Below are 19,683 nucleotides of genomic sequence, written 5' to 3'. Positions count from 1 at the left end.
GTGTCAAATACTAAACTGAAGTTTCAAGTAGGAGTCGACAGTCTCGTACCTTTTTCGAGCACTGGGAACACACAGGTCTGGAGATAAAAGGAAAAAAAAACCTGATAAGCTGGAAATTCATGAAAACCACTTCACTGATTTTGTACTGCACTCCTGTCAAACTGTCAGTTAAAGCTTAAAACAGAAACTAATGCAGCAGAGCCAGAGAGACGAGTTCCTACAGTAGATAGTTTGAGTCGAGGCTAAAGAAACCAGACTTCTTTTCATACACTTCAGATTTTTTTTCCCCATTGAAAATCTCAACTATACTGCAGACAGCACTTTAAATAACATACGTGTTTGAGGAAAAACAATTACAAATGTAAAACTACTCATCATATGCATCCAGTAGATTTATCGACTAATGGAATACCGGCCATTAGTCGAAACGGTGGAGTCTCCCTCTTTAAGTCGAGCTGTCCTTTTAACAGCGATTCAATTTACCTTTTGCAGAACTGGCATGTATAGGACCAGGTGAAGATGGAGAACCTTTTAATCCTGCAAGAAAAGCAAAGCTGGACGGGGGAGGACAAAAATTGAGGTGAGGAAGGTGCATTACTGTTTCAAATCAATGTGACAAATTATCGCTTTGAGAGAAAACCATAAGTTCACAGGTGGTTTTGTACCTTTCCTTTCTTGAGAGCGTTGTAGATTTCTTTGTATTGCTGAAACTTCTCCAGCTCGGCCTTGACGAGGACCTGCCTGATGTGCATCACCTCCTCCACCGTCAGAGCCAAACACTCCACCGGGTAACAGAACTCCTCCTGCAGGGGAACGCGCATCATATCAGCAAACCACGCTCACAGACACACAGACAGTGATGTGTTTGACAAACCCAAACAAAAATCCCCCACTGCACACCACATCACCTAAACGTGCAATGAGATGTAAGAATGGAAGTTTCACACCGCCGCCGTGAAAATAAATGCAGAACCTCCATGTGATGCAACACAACACCTCCCATGCTGGAACCACAACTCTTGGATTTCTTTACTTTAATCCAGATTTGCTTTATTCTCTGTCAAAAAACACGTTTTGAGCTCCTGTTATACACCAGATGTTTCCAAGGAAACAATCTGTAAGGATCCCCCATCATGGTGCCAGCTGAGATCTCATCTGGAGTTTTACAAAAGAAGTCCACAGGGGTGAAAATGTCTCAGGGAGCACATCTACTGATCATCATTTGCTGGTATTGAGTGCTTATATAAGATCTCTCCTCGTATATAATCTTCCCTGAGTTATTTTCAGAGCACCACAGATGTTGCATTCACTCAAGCAGTTACAACACAAGGTCCCATTCATCTAAAAAACAAGCCGATTGAATTATACGCCATTCAGGATGGTTTCCCCACACAGTGCTTGGAGGTGATACAATTAGATGTTTTGCAGTAGTGGCGACATACCGAGCCCTGAGCGCCACTGCCGGCATCCACCTGACCAGCAGACACAAGGAACAGGACATTTACACAGAAGCAGGACCTTATATTCCAACGAGCTAATCACACACAGTACGCTGAGTAAAATTTAATACAAGAACTGCATGAACCCATTAGGTGGTATTTTCAGAGTCTGTCAGTTACATCATCAGCTTACAGCCAACTTTGTTATCAAGCATTAAATCTAATAAAAGATATACAAAAAAAAAAAAAAAAACTTCTGCATTACATCATCACATTCAAACTTGCATGAGCACATAGGATTAATTAATTTTTAACAAATATATCTGGTTTGACATTTCATTTTTGATCTCAATGTACCCCTCAATAGGAAGGCTGTTCGCTGACATTGCAGCCTTGCTTTTACTCAATTATAATTCTTTCACTCATCCGCTGCCCACCTGAACTTCACCCAATCAGGTGTCCTCACATAGACCTCGGTCTGTGCCAAATCCTAGTACAAAGCTTGTGTGCTGCCTCTTGCACACACTATACAGCCAGCTCCCTCAACTAAACCACACGGAGTACATCTAGCAATGCAAACACCGTTGAAGAAGCCGGCTATAGTGATAGGCTTCGGGCTGCATCTTACAATCTTGATGGCATTCCGTTAAATCACTTTCTCCCTTGCACGCATGCATTCCTTAGTACTAAGTGATTTTCTCCGGTTAACAAAGAACAAAAAAAAAAACAAAAAAAAAAACCCACAAACAGAAAAAGATGATCGATAAACAGGAAATTGACCTAGTTACCTTGCCACTGGAATCCGTCATTAACTGCAGCATTTGAAAATAGGAAATAATTTCAAGTGAGTCTTTGGAAGAAGATGGCTAATCAGAGTTAACATGTAAATGAGATATAACAGGAGTACGAGAAAGGGAGGGGATTTGCAACAAAGACCTGACTGTTCTACATTAACTAAAGAGCTTCAGCTTCTTATATGAATGAAGCATATTTGAGAGGGTGTTTAAACCAGGGAAAACTCTTTCCCCACTAAAGACAACATGTGACAACCTCCCCTTTACCCATGATGATAAGTTTTGACACCTCATTAAATATAAAGATGCGGTCGAGACACATTAGAATAGATTGAGTTTTTTCCCCAAAGGTAGTCTGAGTAAGCTGCACAGGCAGAAATCCCTCTCGACAACTTCTGATGCACACTCAGTCATTTTGTTCTGGAAGCAGGCCTGAAATAAGACAAACTGCTTAACTCAGAAAGAGAAGCGAGGGTTACCCCTAGCAGGCATCTGAGGGAGAAAGAGTTAACATGCTAGGGTTAATGAACAGTAACTTTTTATTCCAACTTTTAAAAGTGACTCAAAAATGTCTTAGATTAATCTCATCACTGTTTGTTGTTTCTACTGTCAACTGGACAGATCTTAATGGAAACATCAGAATCAGCAACATTTGTCAGTAAATATGAAAGATTCTGGAAAGGATTAGGGATCGAAGATCTAAAAATATGAAGTTCTCTCTGTGAAACCCTTCTAATTCTTGACATGCATCACTACAGACTTTTAAAAGTCGAGTCTGGCTTAATTAGAACCTCTGGGTTTGGTAGTGTTGAAAAAAAGAAATGCATAAATAGTGAGAATAAACCAACTGGACCTAAATCCTCTTCATACAGCGGCTGTCCTGTGCTTTCAATTACATCCATCAACCTCACTAGAATCATAGGACCAAGCTCAGAGTCAGAAAACCAGTGACCTCACTGCAAACAAATGGCCGGTCACAGGACGGGAGTAAATTCAACAGACGTATTGTACGTCTGGTGCTGTTAGTCGATGTAACCACAATAATGGGTTTCCATTCGTTTTGATTAGCGAGGCTGATATTTCATCCAACTGACTGCATATTTCAAACTGGTGGGTCATGAACTGCATTCAGAAATGCTTCAGAGTATCTGCTTTTACGGTAATATTTCTATTTACATTAAAAATACATTTAGGTGTGCTTGCAGCTCTTGCAGGTACTTTTTTTTTTTTTTTTTTTTAAATAAATAAATAAAAAATAGCCTCCACAAGATAACGTACCAAAGACTTTGAGCTCCGTCTGGATGATGGTAAGAAAGGCCTGACGCTGGTAGGGGACTCCTTCTCGATAGAATGCCGCCTCTGTGAAGATTGTCGCTTGTCTGGCTGTGGGGTGGCGGAGACGGGCAGGAATTTTGGAGGAGCTGGAGACATGGGACACAAACATGCATGAAAAAGTCTGCCAGAGAGGGAACTTTTAATTTGTGTAATACACCATGTTCAAAAGTTAATACCCTTCGTGGCTGTGACGGAGTCAGGAGACGTGTCTTCTATTAAAGACGTGGACATGCTGGAGCTGCTCTGTGTGGTTTCCTCCTGTCATCCAGAAAACAACATATTAGCTTAAGTGAAAAGCTTTAAATACTGAATTGCACGTTGGTCTTCTTTGAGAGAGTTTTGAGAAGCTTGATGAAGTCAATTCATTGAAAACTAATAATTACCACAATCAAGTTTGTGTGCCAATTATTAACGTGTCATTTCCGAAGCTTAGCTGTTAAATCAGAACGTCACTTTAACCATATTATAGCATTATTGTGGAATAAGATTCTTTTAGACATAATGATGCTCTGAGTACAAGAAGCCATCACATACATAGATATCCATATTTTTTAATATTTGTTTTATACTGTTTATTAGAAATTCTCCTTTTTAATTTTGTACATGAAAAAGTTAGGATGGTTTGTTTTCTTTTTTCGTACTAAATGGGACTGCGTATAATTTTGTTGCTCTTTTGGCATAATAACCAAGATTCTGATTAAGTCACATGACACAAATCAGTCACACGCGTAATAAGAATCAGACGTCTTACATCGGAATCGGAGCCGTCCAGTTCCGCCAGCGTGGGCGCTTTGAGCACCCTCTTTCTCTGGCTAAGCGCCTGCCCGCCACCCTGATTTGGTCCCGCTATGCTGCTGGACAGTGAATGCGTGCTGCAGGTCAACTTCCTCCGAGCATCAGGAGTGTCTGTGGGTCAAACACAGTCGATTAAAGCGGGAAGATACAGCGTCCAGCAAACTAAACAGACACGGTTACAAATGTCACATGTACACATAAACCACACATCACGAGTCAGCTCCTTCAGTAGCTGGTTATAAAGACTTCTTTACACTGACAGGACACCACAGAGGCAGAATTGAGGAAGATAAACCTCAGCCACTACCAACGGTTCAGATTTTCTCCTCAATTTCACTGCACTCATTTTCACGACACTCCTGCTTTGTCACACAGACTCCAAAGTTGCCACGACACGCCGCTCTGTGTGTGCTTTACCTGAGCTGCGGAACAAGTCCTGAGGAGTGCTGATGCTTTTCCCTGCACCTGCAGATGAATTAAGGGAATATAATCTTCAGTCGGAGCTCACACAGACGTTAACAAACACCAGACTAGAACCACGGGGAGGACTCGACAGCGACAAGCATCTGTCAGAGCAGAGGGCCTGTACAATGAAGCAGCATTTGTGGGCTTAGCGAGGTAACTCTAGGTTTAACCCGGGGGGGGGGGGGTTCCAAGAAGTTCTGGAAGGCTGCCCTCTAGTTTTAATATGTGTTCTTTACTTGAGCCTCTAACACCACCTTGGTTGCAGCTGGAACAAACTTAAGACAGCCTTACCCAAGAGTTGATCTCAGGGACACATTAATCCAGTGGGTCTCAGAGTGTGGGCCATGAAGAATGAGGTTGAGATTCACAATTTTCTTTTATATCGCTAATGTTCAACTTGGATCTTTGCTTAGTGTTAATCCTTGATGTAAAAGAAGTGGGTGGGACCGACGGCAAGCTTTTCTTTGACTTCTGAAGTCTGAGAACCACGACATTACTAATATTTGTAAGTATGTTGCTAAGCCTGTTAGCTTACACATTCACACAGTCAGCAATTTTTTGATGGTTTTCCTTCCCGTGTCTGCAGCAACACAACGATCCTCATGTCGCTATAGGCATCAAATCTAATTTTTATTTCCTCATATTTTCTTAGTAATCTCTCTCTCTCGCTAGATATCTCTATATCTATATCTCTATATCTATATCTATCTAACTCCTTGTGAGAAGTATGCAGCTCTATGTAAATTAAACCACCTCTAGCGGGAATCAGAAAACCTGGGCTGACAGCGCTTTGCGTGATCGTAGTTGTAGCCCGCTTCATAGTACAGACCCCGGGTGTGAATTAACAGGACGCTGTGCAATAGTGGTCTATATTCAAGCTTAAACACATTGTGCGTAAACTAGAAAGCACAGAGGGAGAGGCGTACGAAGGGAAGTGCGGGGGAGGAAGCAGGGAAAGACAATGAGTGCAGCCACAGTGCTAAAAGTTATTCTCGTACATAATTTGGATCGTGGTCACCTCGTGAACTGTAACGCTACATTCAAACCTTCATCTCCCATTCTCAGCCATTTATCTAAGGGGTTAGACTGCTGACAGCAGCGTTACATAATTCTTTCACTTCTCACATTGAGAGGGGGGGGATTAGGATGACCGGCAGGCCAGGCAAGCCACAGAGAGAGTGATGATTTGTAATCTCACTTTACTGGCTCTGGCCCAATTGCCATCTCATAACAGCTATACCACAGACAGCCTCTGTGACTAGCATCTCCCCTAAAATATATATGACCTCCCTCTCTGGAGTTTGTGCCCACAGGCTGCCCGTAAAAAAAAAAAAAAATAATCACCCTAGCAACAGAAAATTACCAACATAGCTTCACGCATCCTAATTTTAAGGTGCACTGTGCTGACCCATCTTTCCCCTCACCTACAGAAAGGGTCTTTATAATAAACAGCCAGTAAGTGACAGTAGTGTGTCATAAATGCACTATTACAACACAAGCATGAAGTATGTGGGGTGTGTTTAAATCAGGGAGAAGCAAGAATCTAAATCCTAAAAAAAATAGCCTGGAATAAAACACAGGGCACAACAATAGGAACATAACAGGTGACATGAACTTTACCTGATGAGTCAAAGCTGTGAGACATGCTAAGGGGTCGCATGACTGACAGATATGCCCATATTTGGGAGGGAAAAAAAAAAGAAAAGAAAGGAAGCAAAATAGAAAACAAAGAAAATGTTATAATGGACGATGATGTCAGAATCATCCATGTTTAACACATCCACGCATCTGCAATGGCTCCATAATCTCAGATTTTCATAAACAGTTTAACAGAATTGCCCCATATGTACAATTATGCAACAACTCAACATTAGTTTACCGAAGCCACTTACAAAGGGAGTGCTCTATGAACTGCACAGAACACTGGATGGTAAAGACTGCTGTTTTTTTAGCTGTTCATGTTCAGCTGTCCATGTATAACCATTATATACTAAAAGAGGATTACAATCTATGTACTGCTCACTTCAAAAGGAACTGGCATTACATAATCAGTAATGTCACTTAAGGTCAAAAGCAGAGACCTGGGCATCTTTGGGCAACTGCAGTAACAGCTATACTAAACACATGAAGGCTCACAGCTGCAGTCAGCATGATCCTTGTTTTAACACTGACACCTTTGATAAAGCGAGGAGATCGATGCAGGAAGCAGGCTGTTAGAGTACTCATGATGGCTGCAGTTAAGAATGATTAATTCATGGATAATGTTTTATGTCCTGAGTGGATGGGTTAGGCTCACTGAAAGCTGTCATGCAGAAAGTTAAGAGCAACGCTCCCCCAGAGGAGATTTCTTCTAAAGATCAATACATTTGTGTGTCAGTCAGAGCAGTGTGAGTTCGTGCTTGTATGTCAGGCCATTTCTGAGTGTGGGTTTGTGTCGGTCGTCATCTCACCCAGACGGTTTCTGCGGATCATGTCGGGTGAAACCGGCCTCAGCTTCCTTTCCGCTTTTATGTCCTCCAGCAGTCGCTCGTGAAGGCTCCGGGGACGCGGAGGGTGTGGTTTGAGTTTGCGAGCAGAGACCTGTCGTGACAATCAGAGGAGTGCGTACTTGATTACCAAGATTTTCCTCTCACACCTCTGCTCTGAAAGAGTGCATGATGACGCCGTTCAGCTATTCTCTCAGTCAAAATTAATCATTTAGCTAAAAGCATCTTTATGTAATGATAGACTTGCATGTGTCATCATTCACACTCAGACATCTGGTATCTGCAGCATCGTGTATGGCAGAGTACTGGTATCATAAGTGACAAGCAAATATTGAGGTCACAGACTTGAGCGTTTTCACAGCTGTGCTGAATATAGCTACAATTATCACATCACTGTCCAAGTTCAGTTTTACTGTACTGGAAATGGAGTACATGAGGTATACTTAAATACTATACCAATTACATACATGACAATTGCTACGAAGGACCATGCCTTTTTTTTTTTTTTTTTTAATTTATGTTAAGTAAGCAATAAATGAAGGATTCAATAATTAAACTGATGTCATTAAAACCATCAAATCTAGTATATAACAGCAGAAGATTTGTTTTTGTTTTTTTTAATGCAACATTAATATGTCCACTTTATTTACTTTTATATTTTCCTCACAAAAGTTTTTTTTCCTAAACAAAATTATATATGTATTAAAAAAATAATTACTTTATCATGGATGCAGCTTAAACGAGCTATAATTTGAAGTGTGTTTTGAGCATACTACAATTGGTACTATTGTAGTATTGGTTGATGGCTAAAGCCCATTAAGGGATCACTAGATAACTGAGAGCAAATCCAACTTAAGAGACAGGCAGTGGGCGCCCTGGCAACCATGACCACTAAAATGGGAAAACTGCAGAAAAATGAGCTTCATGGCTTTGCAACCAATTTTCCCTAGCGATCGTGAACAACCACTCACAAACTGCTTTCCTGTTGACCAGTGGTTGCCTGGTTACTGACTGGTTTCAAGTTTTGTGTGACCGAGAGCTAATCAAGCATAAATAAACAATAAAAATGTGGTCAGCAAGGACACATTTTTAGAGTAATGCCAATTTGTTTGAAATATTTTTACACGCACAATACTACTATATATCAAATACAATATTATTATGTGTAATCGCAACTTAAAGTCGATAACAATGCATGAATTCATTGAGTTTCCATACTAATTACTGTCAGCGTGTTCTGTATGACTCACAGGGTTGAGAGGAGGTCGTGACCTGATGAATTCTAGAATGACCTCATGTGCGCTCTTCTTTAACCGTGGAGGAATGTCCCCATTCACCTGGGAGGAGATATTAAAAAAATAACATGAAGATGTGATAAAAACTGGAACGTCATGCTACAGAACAAAAACATCGCTCTTCTTTGAACTACACAGAGGACAAAAAAAAAAAAAACCTCCAAACACCCTCACCATGACTTTTCGCAGCTTGTAACGTTTTGAACGGATGTCGTCCATCAGCATCTCGTAGGGTGTGAGCTGATACTCTATGGGTAGTGGGTTGTACTGGCGCTCCTGGACCTTCTTCAACTTTACACCATGTCTTAGATCTCTCATCACCTGTACCCAGAACCGTGCCTGATTGGAATACAAGCAGCACAGTTAGTGATGCACTTGTGCATTTGCAATGCCTTTCATTGGTCTGGCCCACTCAAGATCATGATGTACAATGAGTTTGACATTCCTGCCTTAGAGTGATACTTGATGCACCAAGTAGATCTTCTTACCCAGTCTGCATTTTGCAGCTCATTGAGGTCTTTAACAGGTTCTTCCTGAGTCTCCCCTTCCATCTTCCGAAGGTTCTAGGAAAGATAGCAGAATGGGATAACATGGAATGTTAGCAGGGGGGAACAAAATGAGCAAAGTGACGATCGTGGCTCAAGAGTTGGGAGTTCGCCTTGTAATCGGAAGGTTGCCGGTTCGAGCCCCGGCTTGGACAGTCTCAGTCGTTGTGTCCTTGGGCAAGACACTTCACCCGTTGCCTACTGGTGGTGGTCAGAGGGCCCGGTGGCGCCAGTGTTCGGCAGCCTCGCCTCTGTCAGTGTGCCCCAGGGTGGCTGTGGCTACTATGTAGCTTGCCATCACCAGTGTGTGAATGTGTGTGTGAATGGGTGGATGTCTGGATATGTAAAGCGCTTTGGGGTCCTTAGGGACTAGAAAGCGCTATATAAATACAGGCCATTTACCATAATCAACTTGTGCTCAACTCCCAGACAAATATTAGGTTAAGGCCCTAGGCATATTGCCCATAACATCATGGCAGCCTGTTTAATTAATCAATAAATGTGGATTCACATGACCAGGCTGATCCTTCATCTTGAAATCGAAATTATGCCAGAGGGCAAAAAAAAAAAAAAAAAACCCCAAAAAACCAAGAAGGTCAATGAACAACTAATGACTGCCATTAATATGTGACTGCTGAATCTGTTATGCAGAACTGTTCTGGGTGACCTACTTCAGTTGTGATACTGCTCAAGATAAACCTCATTCCTGACATGTCCAATACATTCAATCTTTTTTCTGTGCTGGTTAATCTCAATTTAAAAATGACAAATTACCATAACACCAGAGTTTTAGATCAAAGAAAGAAGTCCTTAAGGGGAAAAAATATTGTTATGTAATATATTAACCTCCGACTCCCACTGTTCTGACCGCTGTCTTTCAGTGAAAGTGATATGAAAGTTGCATATGCATCTCCCACCTTCACTTCCCTTGGGTCATTCCTGTTTTGAACCATGATAACATTTAGTGAGTCAATGAAAAAGAAAAAAAAAAAAAAAAAAAAAAAAAAAAAAAAAAAATCAGGGATCCTAAGAGAAGAATGCGGTACACAATCTTGTTAGAAAAAAGTCAGAAACTGTAAAAGAAACTGAAAGAAACACTGATTATTCCCTAATTTGTAAGCATGTGTGAGGTACAGTGTATGGTTGCTTATTAGCAATCATCCAGAGGCCTTTAAGGCTACAGCCAGTCTCCTATACACCAGTGGTCTGATGCAATCCTGTAAGCTCTTTAAATTGCTCTAATAAAGTTAGACTTGATTCTATAACCACACAGTCTTACATAAGACTGTTTGCATGAATCATGCCTGCTACCGAAGCTAGTGTTTACAGTACATATTGTACAGCAAAGCTACTATTTCTGGCTTTGCTACATGGTCTCCTTAAACTTCTTTCTCTCTTAAGATCCCACCACCACAGCCTTTCAATCTGGTCTGTGCCACTGCAGCACCTTGACTGTTTTTCAGCAATTCTGTTTGAGATTTGCTGATTTTCCTGGGATCACTGTCCAGTTTCAGCCAAGCTTTAACTGTCAGGCAGATGGCCTCACATTTCACTCCAGAATGCTTTGGTATACAGAGGAGTTCATGGTCAACTCAATGACTGCAAAGTGCCCAGATGGCTGCAAAACAAGCCCAAACCGTCACTCTTCCACTTCCATGCTTTATCGTTGGTATTAGTCGTTTCCGCTCATATGCTATGTTATATTTATAAAACTGCACCTAAACAAACCACAAGACTTTTTGAACAACATACTTTTGGGCAGATGAGACAAAGTGGAGAAGTTTGTCTACATTTGGAGAAAAGCTGTGCAGTCATGTTCTTTTTAGAGTGCAGAGGCTTTCTGTGACAACCCTTCCAAACAGGCCATACTTGTTCAGTCTTTTTCTAATTGCAAGGCACTAAGGTTTAAGGTTGAACATAGCACCTGAGGCCTATAAACTCTGAGACATAGCTCTTGGGTCTTTTGCATTTTTTCTGAGCAGTGCACTCTGAACTTGGAGTGAATTTGTTGAGACATCCGCTCCTGGGAAGAACATTGTATTCACTCACACACACACACACACACACACACACACACGGAATCTGGCAAAACCTCTTTTTCCTTTTCTTTTTTTAACATATAGGACTGCTGAGACTTGCTGATGATCAGTTAATCAAAAGCATTTGATTAGCAGCACCTGCCTCCTACTACTTAACCTCTTAATATGGAAGCAGTAAGGGCAGATTTAGTTATTCAACAGAATCGTTTTTCCCCCTCATGACTGTAAAAAAGAATTTATATTACTCTAAATAAAATCACAAGAAATTTGGCTTAAAGTGAGATAGGAGCTAAAACAGCTTAAAGGCTGCTCACTGAGCTTTACTGAGTTTAATTATAAAAGTGCAAATTCACATTTCAGTTATCTAAAAAAAAAAAAAAAAAAAAAAAAAAAAAAAAAGGGAAAGAAAGAAAGAAAAAGGAAAACAGCACAAGTGGGTATTTCACCCTAATAATTCTCAGCTACTCCAGTAAAAACATCCCGCTTACACAACTGTTCCTGTTAGCTTGAGCACAGCTACTTGAGAGAAGATGCCAGAACACGTCCATTCAGAATTAAGTTATGCCAAGCTCTCGAGCCCTCGGCTGGCCTAACAAGAGGGTCATCCAGGGACACCCACCGCCTCAGTCAATCTGTACTATAATCACTTCGTGGACTGTTGTCGTTTCTGCTTCTGGGCACCACTCTGGGATTTTCTTTCCCCATCAATAAGTCTGTTGGCCGAATAGATCCCTATTCCAGCAGTTTAAGGAAACATATGTACTAAACCAGAGTGGTAAAACGGTTAGAAGAGAGTTTGGTCCTTTCTCACAGTCTGTTCTGTCCATCAGTTTTTCTTAGCACTCATGTTTATAATATGAGAAATTTGTGATGTGCCCTCTTAGTTCTTGAGTGATTTACATAAAAGTTCACCCAACTTTGGGAATGTAGCCATAACATTTAAAGTAAGTGCAGAAGACGGTGACACTCATCTGCACTTAAATTAGCAATAACGTCATAATGTCACACATCAAAAGTTCATACCTCCTTGGCACTCCTGATCTTCTCCAAGAAAGTGCGCAGTTCTCTGCTCTCAGCATACAGAGCCCGGCACACAGCCTGGTAATGGTTGGGGGCATCTGATGGACTAGGTAGGTGGGAAGAACATAGCTGTAGAGGCAAAGAATGCAATGTATTACATATACTGGTGCTTATGGAATAAACAATCAATAAAGCTGCTTTATATCTGTCTGTGGATTGAAGCACACATTTGTCAGTACCCCAAATTACACACAAACCTTTATGTCCATTTGTAAATCGTCTTTATGCTTGTGGATCATACACTTTGGTCCAGATTGGAGTTAAATTAGTCTCAATAGGGTTACAAAAGTGTACAAAGTGGCCATTTTAATTCTCAAAGTCATGCCTCATGCGCGGCTAAAGACATCGTGTGATGTTGAGGAACTTGACAAAAATAACTCTAAACCTGCTTGACTAGCTGGAACAACACTGCCTGACAATCACTGGTTGCGCACCATTTAAAGCTCTGACCTGCGTGGTATCTGAGTCCAATTGTTGTGACAATAAGAGTTACCTGGCGGAGTTATGCATGCGCTGTCAAATAATCTCCAAAAAAAACAATAGGGAACCAGATGGATGGCATATTTTCGTTCTCAGGTAAAGGGCTTGGCTAGCTGAAAAAATGTCTGACTCCGCAAACAGCCGCCTTATGTTATGATGGGGAAAATAACAGGTGATATGACACCTGAGAAGTGAGAGTTAAAACATTCTTAAAATATCACCGCATCTGTCGTTTCCATTGTTTCTACTGATAACAATTCTCTGTGGAAACATGCAAAAAAAAAAAAAAAAAAAAAAAGTTAATACGGAAGAACCAAGTGAAACTGCAAAATAACAACACGACTTTTGCAAATCAAAGTGTGCAAACGTTGAGTTAAATTTGATGTTAAACTCAGGGCTTCATTTGATGAGCCATAATTGGCATAAATGTGGCTGGATCCAAACCCCTAACTGACACTCAATAGAACAATACCAGCTCAGGTAGCCTCAGCTCGCTCCATTCTACAAGAGCAATGAGCAAACCCATTTGGCACTTTAACATTTAAATATTCCTGTCTAAGTAGGACGCCAGCTAGCAGTTCCTGTCATCCTGTGCCAGCTTCATGTTTCGCTGGATCTTCAAAGTGACATACCTCTGTTTGTCAGAAGAGAATAAGACTGGATGTAGAGCTACCAGATCTGTCCACAGCCATGCCATACTGAATTTACACTGAACAGAGTGATTGCCAGAGGAGCAAGAACTTAGGGAAGATGCACACAGGCAGCAAAGATGCCTGTGATATTTGTGTTCCACATCAGTTTTATAAGGCTTTATAACACAGGCTATGAAATTTTCTAACCCCATTCCCCTAATACCAGTGTGTTTACACGGCTATAATTACCCGTCTTATTCAGAAGCTACTTGGGGAATTTACAGTGTGACAGCTTCTATCATGGGAATACGTTTGTGCTGGGGTGATTACATGCAGCTGCACTGCTTTCTTAACAACCCAGCTGTAAAAATGTGGCGAGCACAAATACTATACGGCAGTTTATTCGACACAAAACAGAAAGCCACACATTTCATATGCCTGCGATAGCTTTGCTTTATTTCAATTTGTTCTGCCATTTCAATCCGTTATGGACCAAGTGATCAGACTGATGAAGCTCTACAGCAGGAACACTGCAGTTAATTATTAGAGTTATTAGAAGCAGTATGTGTCGAGAACAGATTTATGTACTCAAGGAATCTGGCAGGCAAACTAAGCTCTCACTGCAAACCAGATACAAAGATTTGACTCACACCACCAGTTTGTATGGAAGCATCACGTTTACATGTGTATCTTAATAAAATAAAACCCTACCATGATGATGTCTCGATAGCTCCGGATGCTACTGATTGTACTGCTGGAGCCATCAGACACGAGGTCCCCTTCCTCCTCTTCTTCGCATTCATCCTCTTCTTCTGTGGCCTCGTAGCCCTCGTCGGGACAGGGGTCACTCTCCGTTTCCTCCGTGTTGGTCAGCATGTCGATGAGGCGCTCCAGAGGCGGGCTGAGCTCGCGCTCTTCGTTTTCTTTGAGGCCATAGTCTAGAGCTTTGTAGATCATGACACCCAGTGAGTCAATAACCTAAAAGGAAGAGGTTGCGGGTTATTATTGTGTACAGGACTCCAAGTTGATTTTACATTTTGTAGCTTTAGGCACTCAGGGGCTTGAACAACAGCTAAATTCTGAAACAAACAGTTGTGCTTGTAAGTGTGGACTTTAATTATAGTGAGGATCACGTCTAAGGTGCACACACTGACAACTTTCATCATCTTTTTCTAGCACGCAATGTGAGCGATTACTCATTGTGTTAAAGGCATGAACAGTACAACTTGTATGCATTCGACAAGTCAAATTGTGTTTTGAATAGTTATGATGAAAAGGATTTCCACACATGAATGCTTCATAATGTCACGCAAGTCTCAGTCGGACATGTTTCCTCACAATAGAAAATGTTCTGCAGAGCATCAAGGAGGCAGCAACCATGACTTCTGCTCACTGTGTGAATTCTCTGGATAAACACTTCCTTTATTCTCACATGGCTCAATCGGATGTTACACCGACGGGAATGACATTGCAGCTCATCCGTCTCACGATCATCACAATTCACATGTAATGTGTGAAGTACAGAAAGAAAAGAATGAGTTTTCTTGTCACTAGTTGGCAGTATTATGCACACTAATAATTAAAATCTACTGAGACCAACAACAATGACCTTGACCATGACTATGATCACAAGTTCGGCGATCATTGCCTGCAAGTTTGGTTAAATTCTGATCGATACTGCAGGAGCAGGAGCAAATTGTGGACAGACGACTTCAGCTTGATGAAATCAGACTAGTTTAATGAGTAATCATGTCGGTCACTCCACAAATTTCCTTTATACTGTATTCAGTGTCATATGTCCTCAGTGTCGTCTAAGCAGAAAGCAAATACAGTAATACTCGGCTGTAAGTCTTCACTGTATTGGCTCAAATCGGTGGCTCTTCTTAGCTCGAGGGGTAAAAACATTTCTTTCCCGTCTGCTGAAATCTGTTTACTCCAAGTTAACTATGCCAACATTATGTTCTTTCCAGCTGACAGACGACATTCAGCTTTTTGTCTCCTCCTGCTCATGCGCCGCTATAATTAAAAGCACACCAGCACATCCTCATGGAACAAGCCTCATTTCATAGTACCCTTGCCTTACTCAAATAAACAACCGTATCTAAAACAAACCTCAGTTCACCTGAACGGAGGACAGTTCACGTCTTCAAAGTGAATGAGGGAAAAAAGGCCACAGTGTACCCGCCTGAAACGGTGATAATTACCATAATCCGGGAGATGATTTTATTTCATCACTGCCTTCTCTCATTAATTAGCAGGACATGACCTTCGTTTTTTTTTTCTTTCCTGACGTTTCAAACAACTATCAGATCACACAAAACTGCTAGTTTTACATCAGCACACTTAGTTCACCGATCTAACCCTCGGTCTGATGTCAACAAGTGTCGGAAGTATTGGACAGTCGACCTGAAACAAACTTGGAAACGTCAGATATCGTCGTGACTGGGCTAAATGATTTCAGAGAGCAGTGGGAGAGAACACATTTTGGCAAAGTACCCACAAAAATTAAAATACTATACTGCATGTGGACGGCCTTTGATACTCAAAGGCTAAGGATACAGAGCACTTCACCTGAAGTTTCAACAGCAAGCACAAAAATTGACTTCAGTAAATTTTTCCATTTGCTATAACTTTTACTGTGTTTATTTAGTTTGCCACTTATCACCAGAGCCATTAAACAAATGCTCTGTCATTACTGCACTGCATATTCTATTTCCAGATGTGTATTGTTGAAAGAGGGAGGCGTCCCAAACAAACCAGACCGTTGCTGTGAGTGAAGCTAGTTCTGATGGGCATGGCTGGATATGCGCTGGTTTGATGCCAAAAACAGCACTGCACACGTCTTTGGAGTCTGGGAGTGTACTACATGGAAGGGTGTGGAGTGCACACGTTTAGGTATGTTCAGGTCAACAAGGCGAAAAGAAACTAATTTAATCAGACTGACTACTAAAATTACTGACACGTACTGAGAAAACCACGAAGTTCTAGAGTGTGGGATTTTACTTGGATACTGTACGATCCATTTTCACAGTTGTGACAATGTACTTGATGTCCTGGTACATCAAGGTGCAGCACATCGTAGCTTAAATGGGGGGGGGGGGGGTTCTTCTTTGTTTTGTTTACACTTTGCAGTATTTGTATAGTCCAAAAGCCAAAACGGGTCTGGTAACATATCTGAGGAAACACCGGGTCAGACAAAAAATTCTGAACCCATGATCATAATGAAAGATCGAGTTCTGAATGGGCATCAGTTTCAGTTAATTCAACGCATTGGGATTTTAGAAACTGTATATAATTTCCAATTTTATTAAACAAAAACTAACCTCTGCCCAACAATGCCCGGCCCAGCCATCTTATCTTCACAGCCAGCTATGCGTGCCATTGCAGCACCTAGAGGAGCAGCAGCATGCCTCTGACCTGCTTTTATTAGCGACAGCCAGGTAACGACCGTGTTTGCACTAGCTTCGTCCACGTTTGTCAGCATTATGAAGTTGAGATACAATTACAGCATGTCGGTACAGCCGGACGAACATAAGCAGTAACAGCCCACTTATAAAAAGCAAGCTATTCTGCTTTAAAATCACGTGAGCTCTGTTGGACCCCGTGTGTGACAACAGAAAGAACCGTGTGATCATAGTGTCATGAACATTAGTCCTCAACATATCTGCGTGGAGTCACAACACATCACTGTAAATTTTACCGATTTTTCATCATTTTCATCACTTAAGTGTATGATATTTTGGATTATTATGAAGTTGAATAAGATCACCGACTCTTTATGAAAATAGCTTCATAGATATAAATAAATCGCTAAGTATGTAAGCGAGGAAAGTGTCTGCTACTGTGTGCAACTAAATATTTTCTTATCATTTTATAATGGCTTTTTCTGACGTGAGCACCTGCTTTCCAAAGTCTCTGTGCACAGCTATGCATATTGTATTATAACCATTAATTACAATTTGTTTGCCTATTAAGCATCAAAAGATTTAAAAACGCCCCCCAAAAAGAAAAGATCAAAAAAGCAAGAATAGATTTGCTCAATTTCCAAAAATCAACCCATTTATTCTCCCTGGGAAAAGATTGCTTTCATAGTGTTACATCGTTATCATTCCTCAATCATCTCTGTGTGCAGTTGATAATCCTGTTCCCAAGCTAAAACAAATATCCTATTCCTTAGTGTCTTATTATGTAACCTTTTAATCCATCTGTAGTACAACATGCGCTGTAGTGGGCAGGGAAACTCGGAAATACTGGAGTGACAGTCCGCACACGGGGATCTCATTCACGGGCAATAAGGATCATCAGCTTTATACTGCACCACGTATACATAAGAAACCTCGTGTATTCCTGTCCAGGCTAAGCAGTCTCACTATACTACATGTCCAGTTAAGGAACATTTTCTGTAGTGGTGGGTCAAGAGTGCGTTTAGCCATCAGTTACTGTTTGAATCAAATTTTCTATCAAACACAAAATTAGTTTCAGTGATTGTCCAATGGTTCAACAGCAACTAGCACAGTAAGGATCACTGTTTAATACAATAATTTAAGCACCAAGTACAATAATCACGATCATTTGGACGAATTTTGCCACATATGGTCCATACATAAATATAAATGGCTATAAACCACACTTATGTCTCTACCAACCTGCAGCTTACATGCTTGATGCTTTCAACTGTATCAAAGTTTGCTTCTTAATTTTATCTTATTAGATATTTATGTGAATTTTGTCGTACTTAAGTATGACATTTTGAGTTATTGCCTTAAACATGTCTTAAGGCATCACATTGACCTTAGCACTGATCACCAAAAACTAATTAGTTCAACTTCAAGTCAAGAAGTGAAGGTCTGTGCCAAATCTGAAGAAATTCTCTAAACGTCTTCAAGAGACACTGAACTCACAAGAATGGCATCAACCCCCAAAAAATATCAGGAGCCATGGCTGTTGGCTGTGCAGATGTGTATAAATCTGTAGGGGTTGCATAAAGACCAGTTCAAAGAGTTTGGGTAACTGTACATTCTAACTTGTCAGCAGGTGTGAATGTAAGCAAGAATGGTTTTGGATTAGCCCTGTAATAGACTGGCAATGTGAACAGGGCGTATCTCGCCTCTCACCCTATGACAGGTGACAGACTCTGGCCCAACTGGTAACCTTAACTCGAAGGGAGCGGAAGCCAAAGACAACGGATGGATGAATCAAGTGTTCAGTGGGAACGGGCCACAGGTCCACCAACATGGCAGCTAAATAATTCTGTTCAGCGACATATGGAGAAAGTTCCTTTGCTTTCAAGTCAGAAGGAATGGGGAAGAGGCATCTTAAGTATCAATAGCCAGACTTATTGAAAAGAAAAGAAAAAAGGAACAGCAAATAAGGAAAATACAGCTTGGTTTTCAATTACACTCACCGCAATCTCATCTGAAGACTTGTGATTCAGAGGATTGAGGCAGTGAGGAGGAGGAAGAGGAAGGAGGGGAAGCAAGCATGTGGGTAAACGGCTGTGAAAGGCAGCCGGGAAATCCACTGCTGGGGTTTAAGCTATGGGATAAGTGTGGTAGCAAACTACTAGGTGAATAAGGCTCCAAGTAAATTCCCAAGCAGCCACAGCAGGCAACACGGGATATGATGTTTAAAAACGCCTAGTAGGAAATGCAGCAGGATGAGTCATCTGGGAGCTGAAGAAAAAGAAAATCGTAGCACAGAATGAATTCAGCTCCCAGCTCTGTGAAGGGCTTACTCAAAGTTTACAAGCATCCTCAAGACTGTGAATCACCAATCCACACAAAATAGAGTGCAGTTTCCCTCAACTTTCACAAAGAAAGATAGTAACTGTCTGCATTACATCACTGCATGGGGAAAGTTTTTCAACAATGAGGGTTTTTAAATCAGAGAATCTTCTTCCCTGTGCCAGAGACATTATCTTAAGAATCTGTGATGAAATACAAAAAGAATTCCTCACTTATGAATAACCTTTGTCCACCTCACAGATTTCATGTTCACTCTTGAACCAAAAAGACATATCCAATTCACAATAATTGGAACATACATTTTTAGTGTACAAAACTATATATAATTTAGATATAGTCTTCCTTTTCTATCCTACCAAAAAGGCAGATCAGCAAATTTTGAAGTATTTTCACAGTTAATTAGTTAAAACAGGTCTGTACTAGCTGCACACTCAGACAGTAGTTGTCTGACAATAAAATAAAGAACTCATAATTAAGCACATTTTTTTGGTCTCAACAGCTAGGGAGGAGTGTGTGCGCGCATGCATTTGTTGGATAAGTCATTAATCTGTCAT

General features: G+C 41.0%; 1 protein-coding gene across 8 annotated transcripts in view; it reads right to left on the bottom strand.

Annotated features, from left to right (window-relative positions):
• spire1a (spire-type actin nucleation factor 1a) overlaps nt 1-19,683 on the bottom strand; it is a 34,497-nt gene that overhangs the window by 2,144 nt on the left and 12,670 nt on the right. For 2 of the 8 annotated variants that reach the window (XM_005478539.4, XM_005478538.4), the window contains exons 3-18: nt 14,097-14,363; nt 12,217-12,342; nt 9,098-9,172; nt 8,784-8,948; nt 8,565-8,651; nt 7,279-7,408; nt 6,449-6,490; nt 4,781-4,828; nt 4,320-4,474; nt 3,745-3,826; nt 3,512-3,654; nt 2,228-2,251; nt 1,443-1,472; nt 666-803; nt 484-554; nt 50-77 (exon numbers count right to left, since the gene is read on the bottom strand). In XM_005478539.4, the coding sequence (XP_005478596.1) occupies nt 50-77; nt 484-554; nt 666-803; nt 1,443-1,472; nt 2,228-2,251; nt 3,512-3,654; nt 3,745-3,826; nt 4,320-4,474; nt 4,781-4,828; nt 6,449-6,490; nt 7,279-7,408; nt 8,565-8,651; nt 8,784-8,948; nt 9,098-9,172; nt 12,217-12,342; nt 14,097-14,363 (1,611 nt within the window). The remainder of the gene's footprint in view (nt 1-49; nt 78-483; nt 555-665; nt 804-1,442; nt 1,473-2,227; nt 2,252-3,511; nt 3,655-3,744; nt 3,827-4,319; nt 4,475-4,780; nt 4,829-6,448; nt 6,491-7,278; nt 7,409-8,564; nt 8,652-8,783; nt 8,949-9,097; nt 9,173-12,216; nt 12,343-14,096; nt 14,364-19,683) is intronic. The other 6 variants (XM_005478541.4, XM_005478540.4, XM_005478542.4 and 3 more) reach the window with 6 other exon arrangements.

The sequence above is a fragment of the Oreochromis niloticus genome, linkage group LG22 (genome assembly GCF_001858045.2).
Source record: "Oreochromis niloticus isolate F11D_XX linkage group LG22, O_niloticus_UMD_NMBU, whole genome shotgun sequence".
NCBI lineage: Eukaryota > Metazoa > Chordata > Actinopteri > Cichliformes > Cichlidae > Oreochromis > Oreochromis niloticus.
The sequence above is the reverse complement of the archived record's forward strand: the minus strand, read 5'-3'. Positions and strand labels throughout refer to the sequence as shown.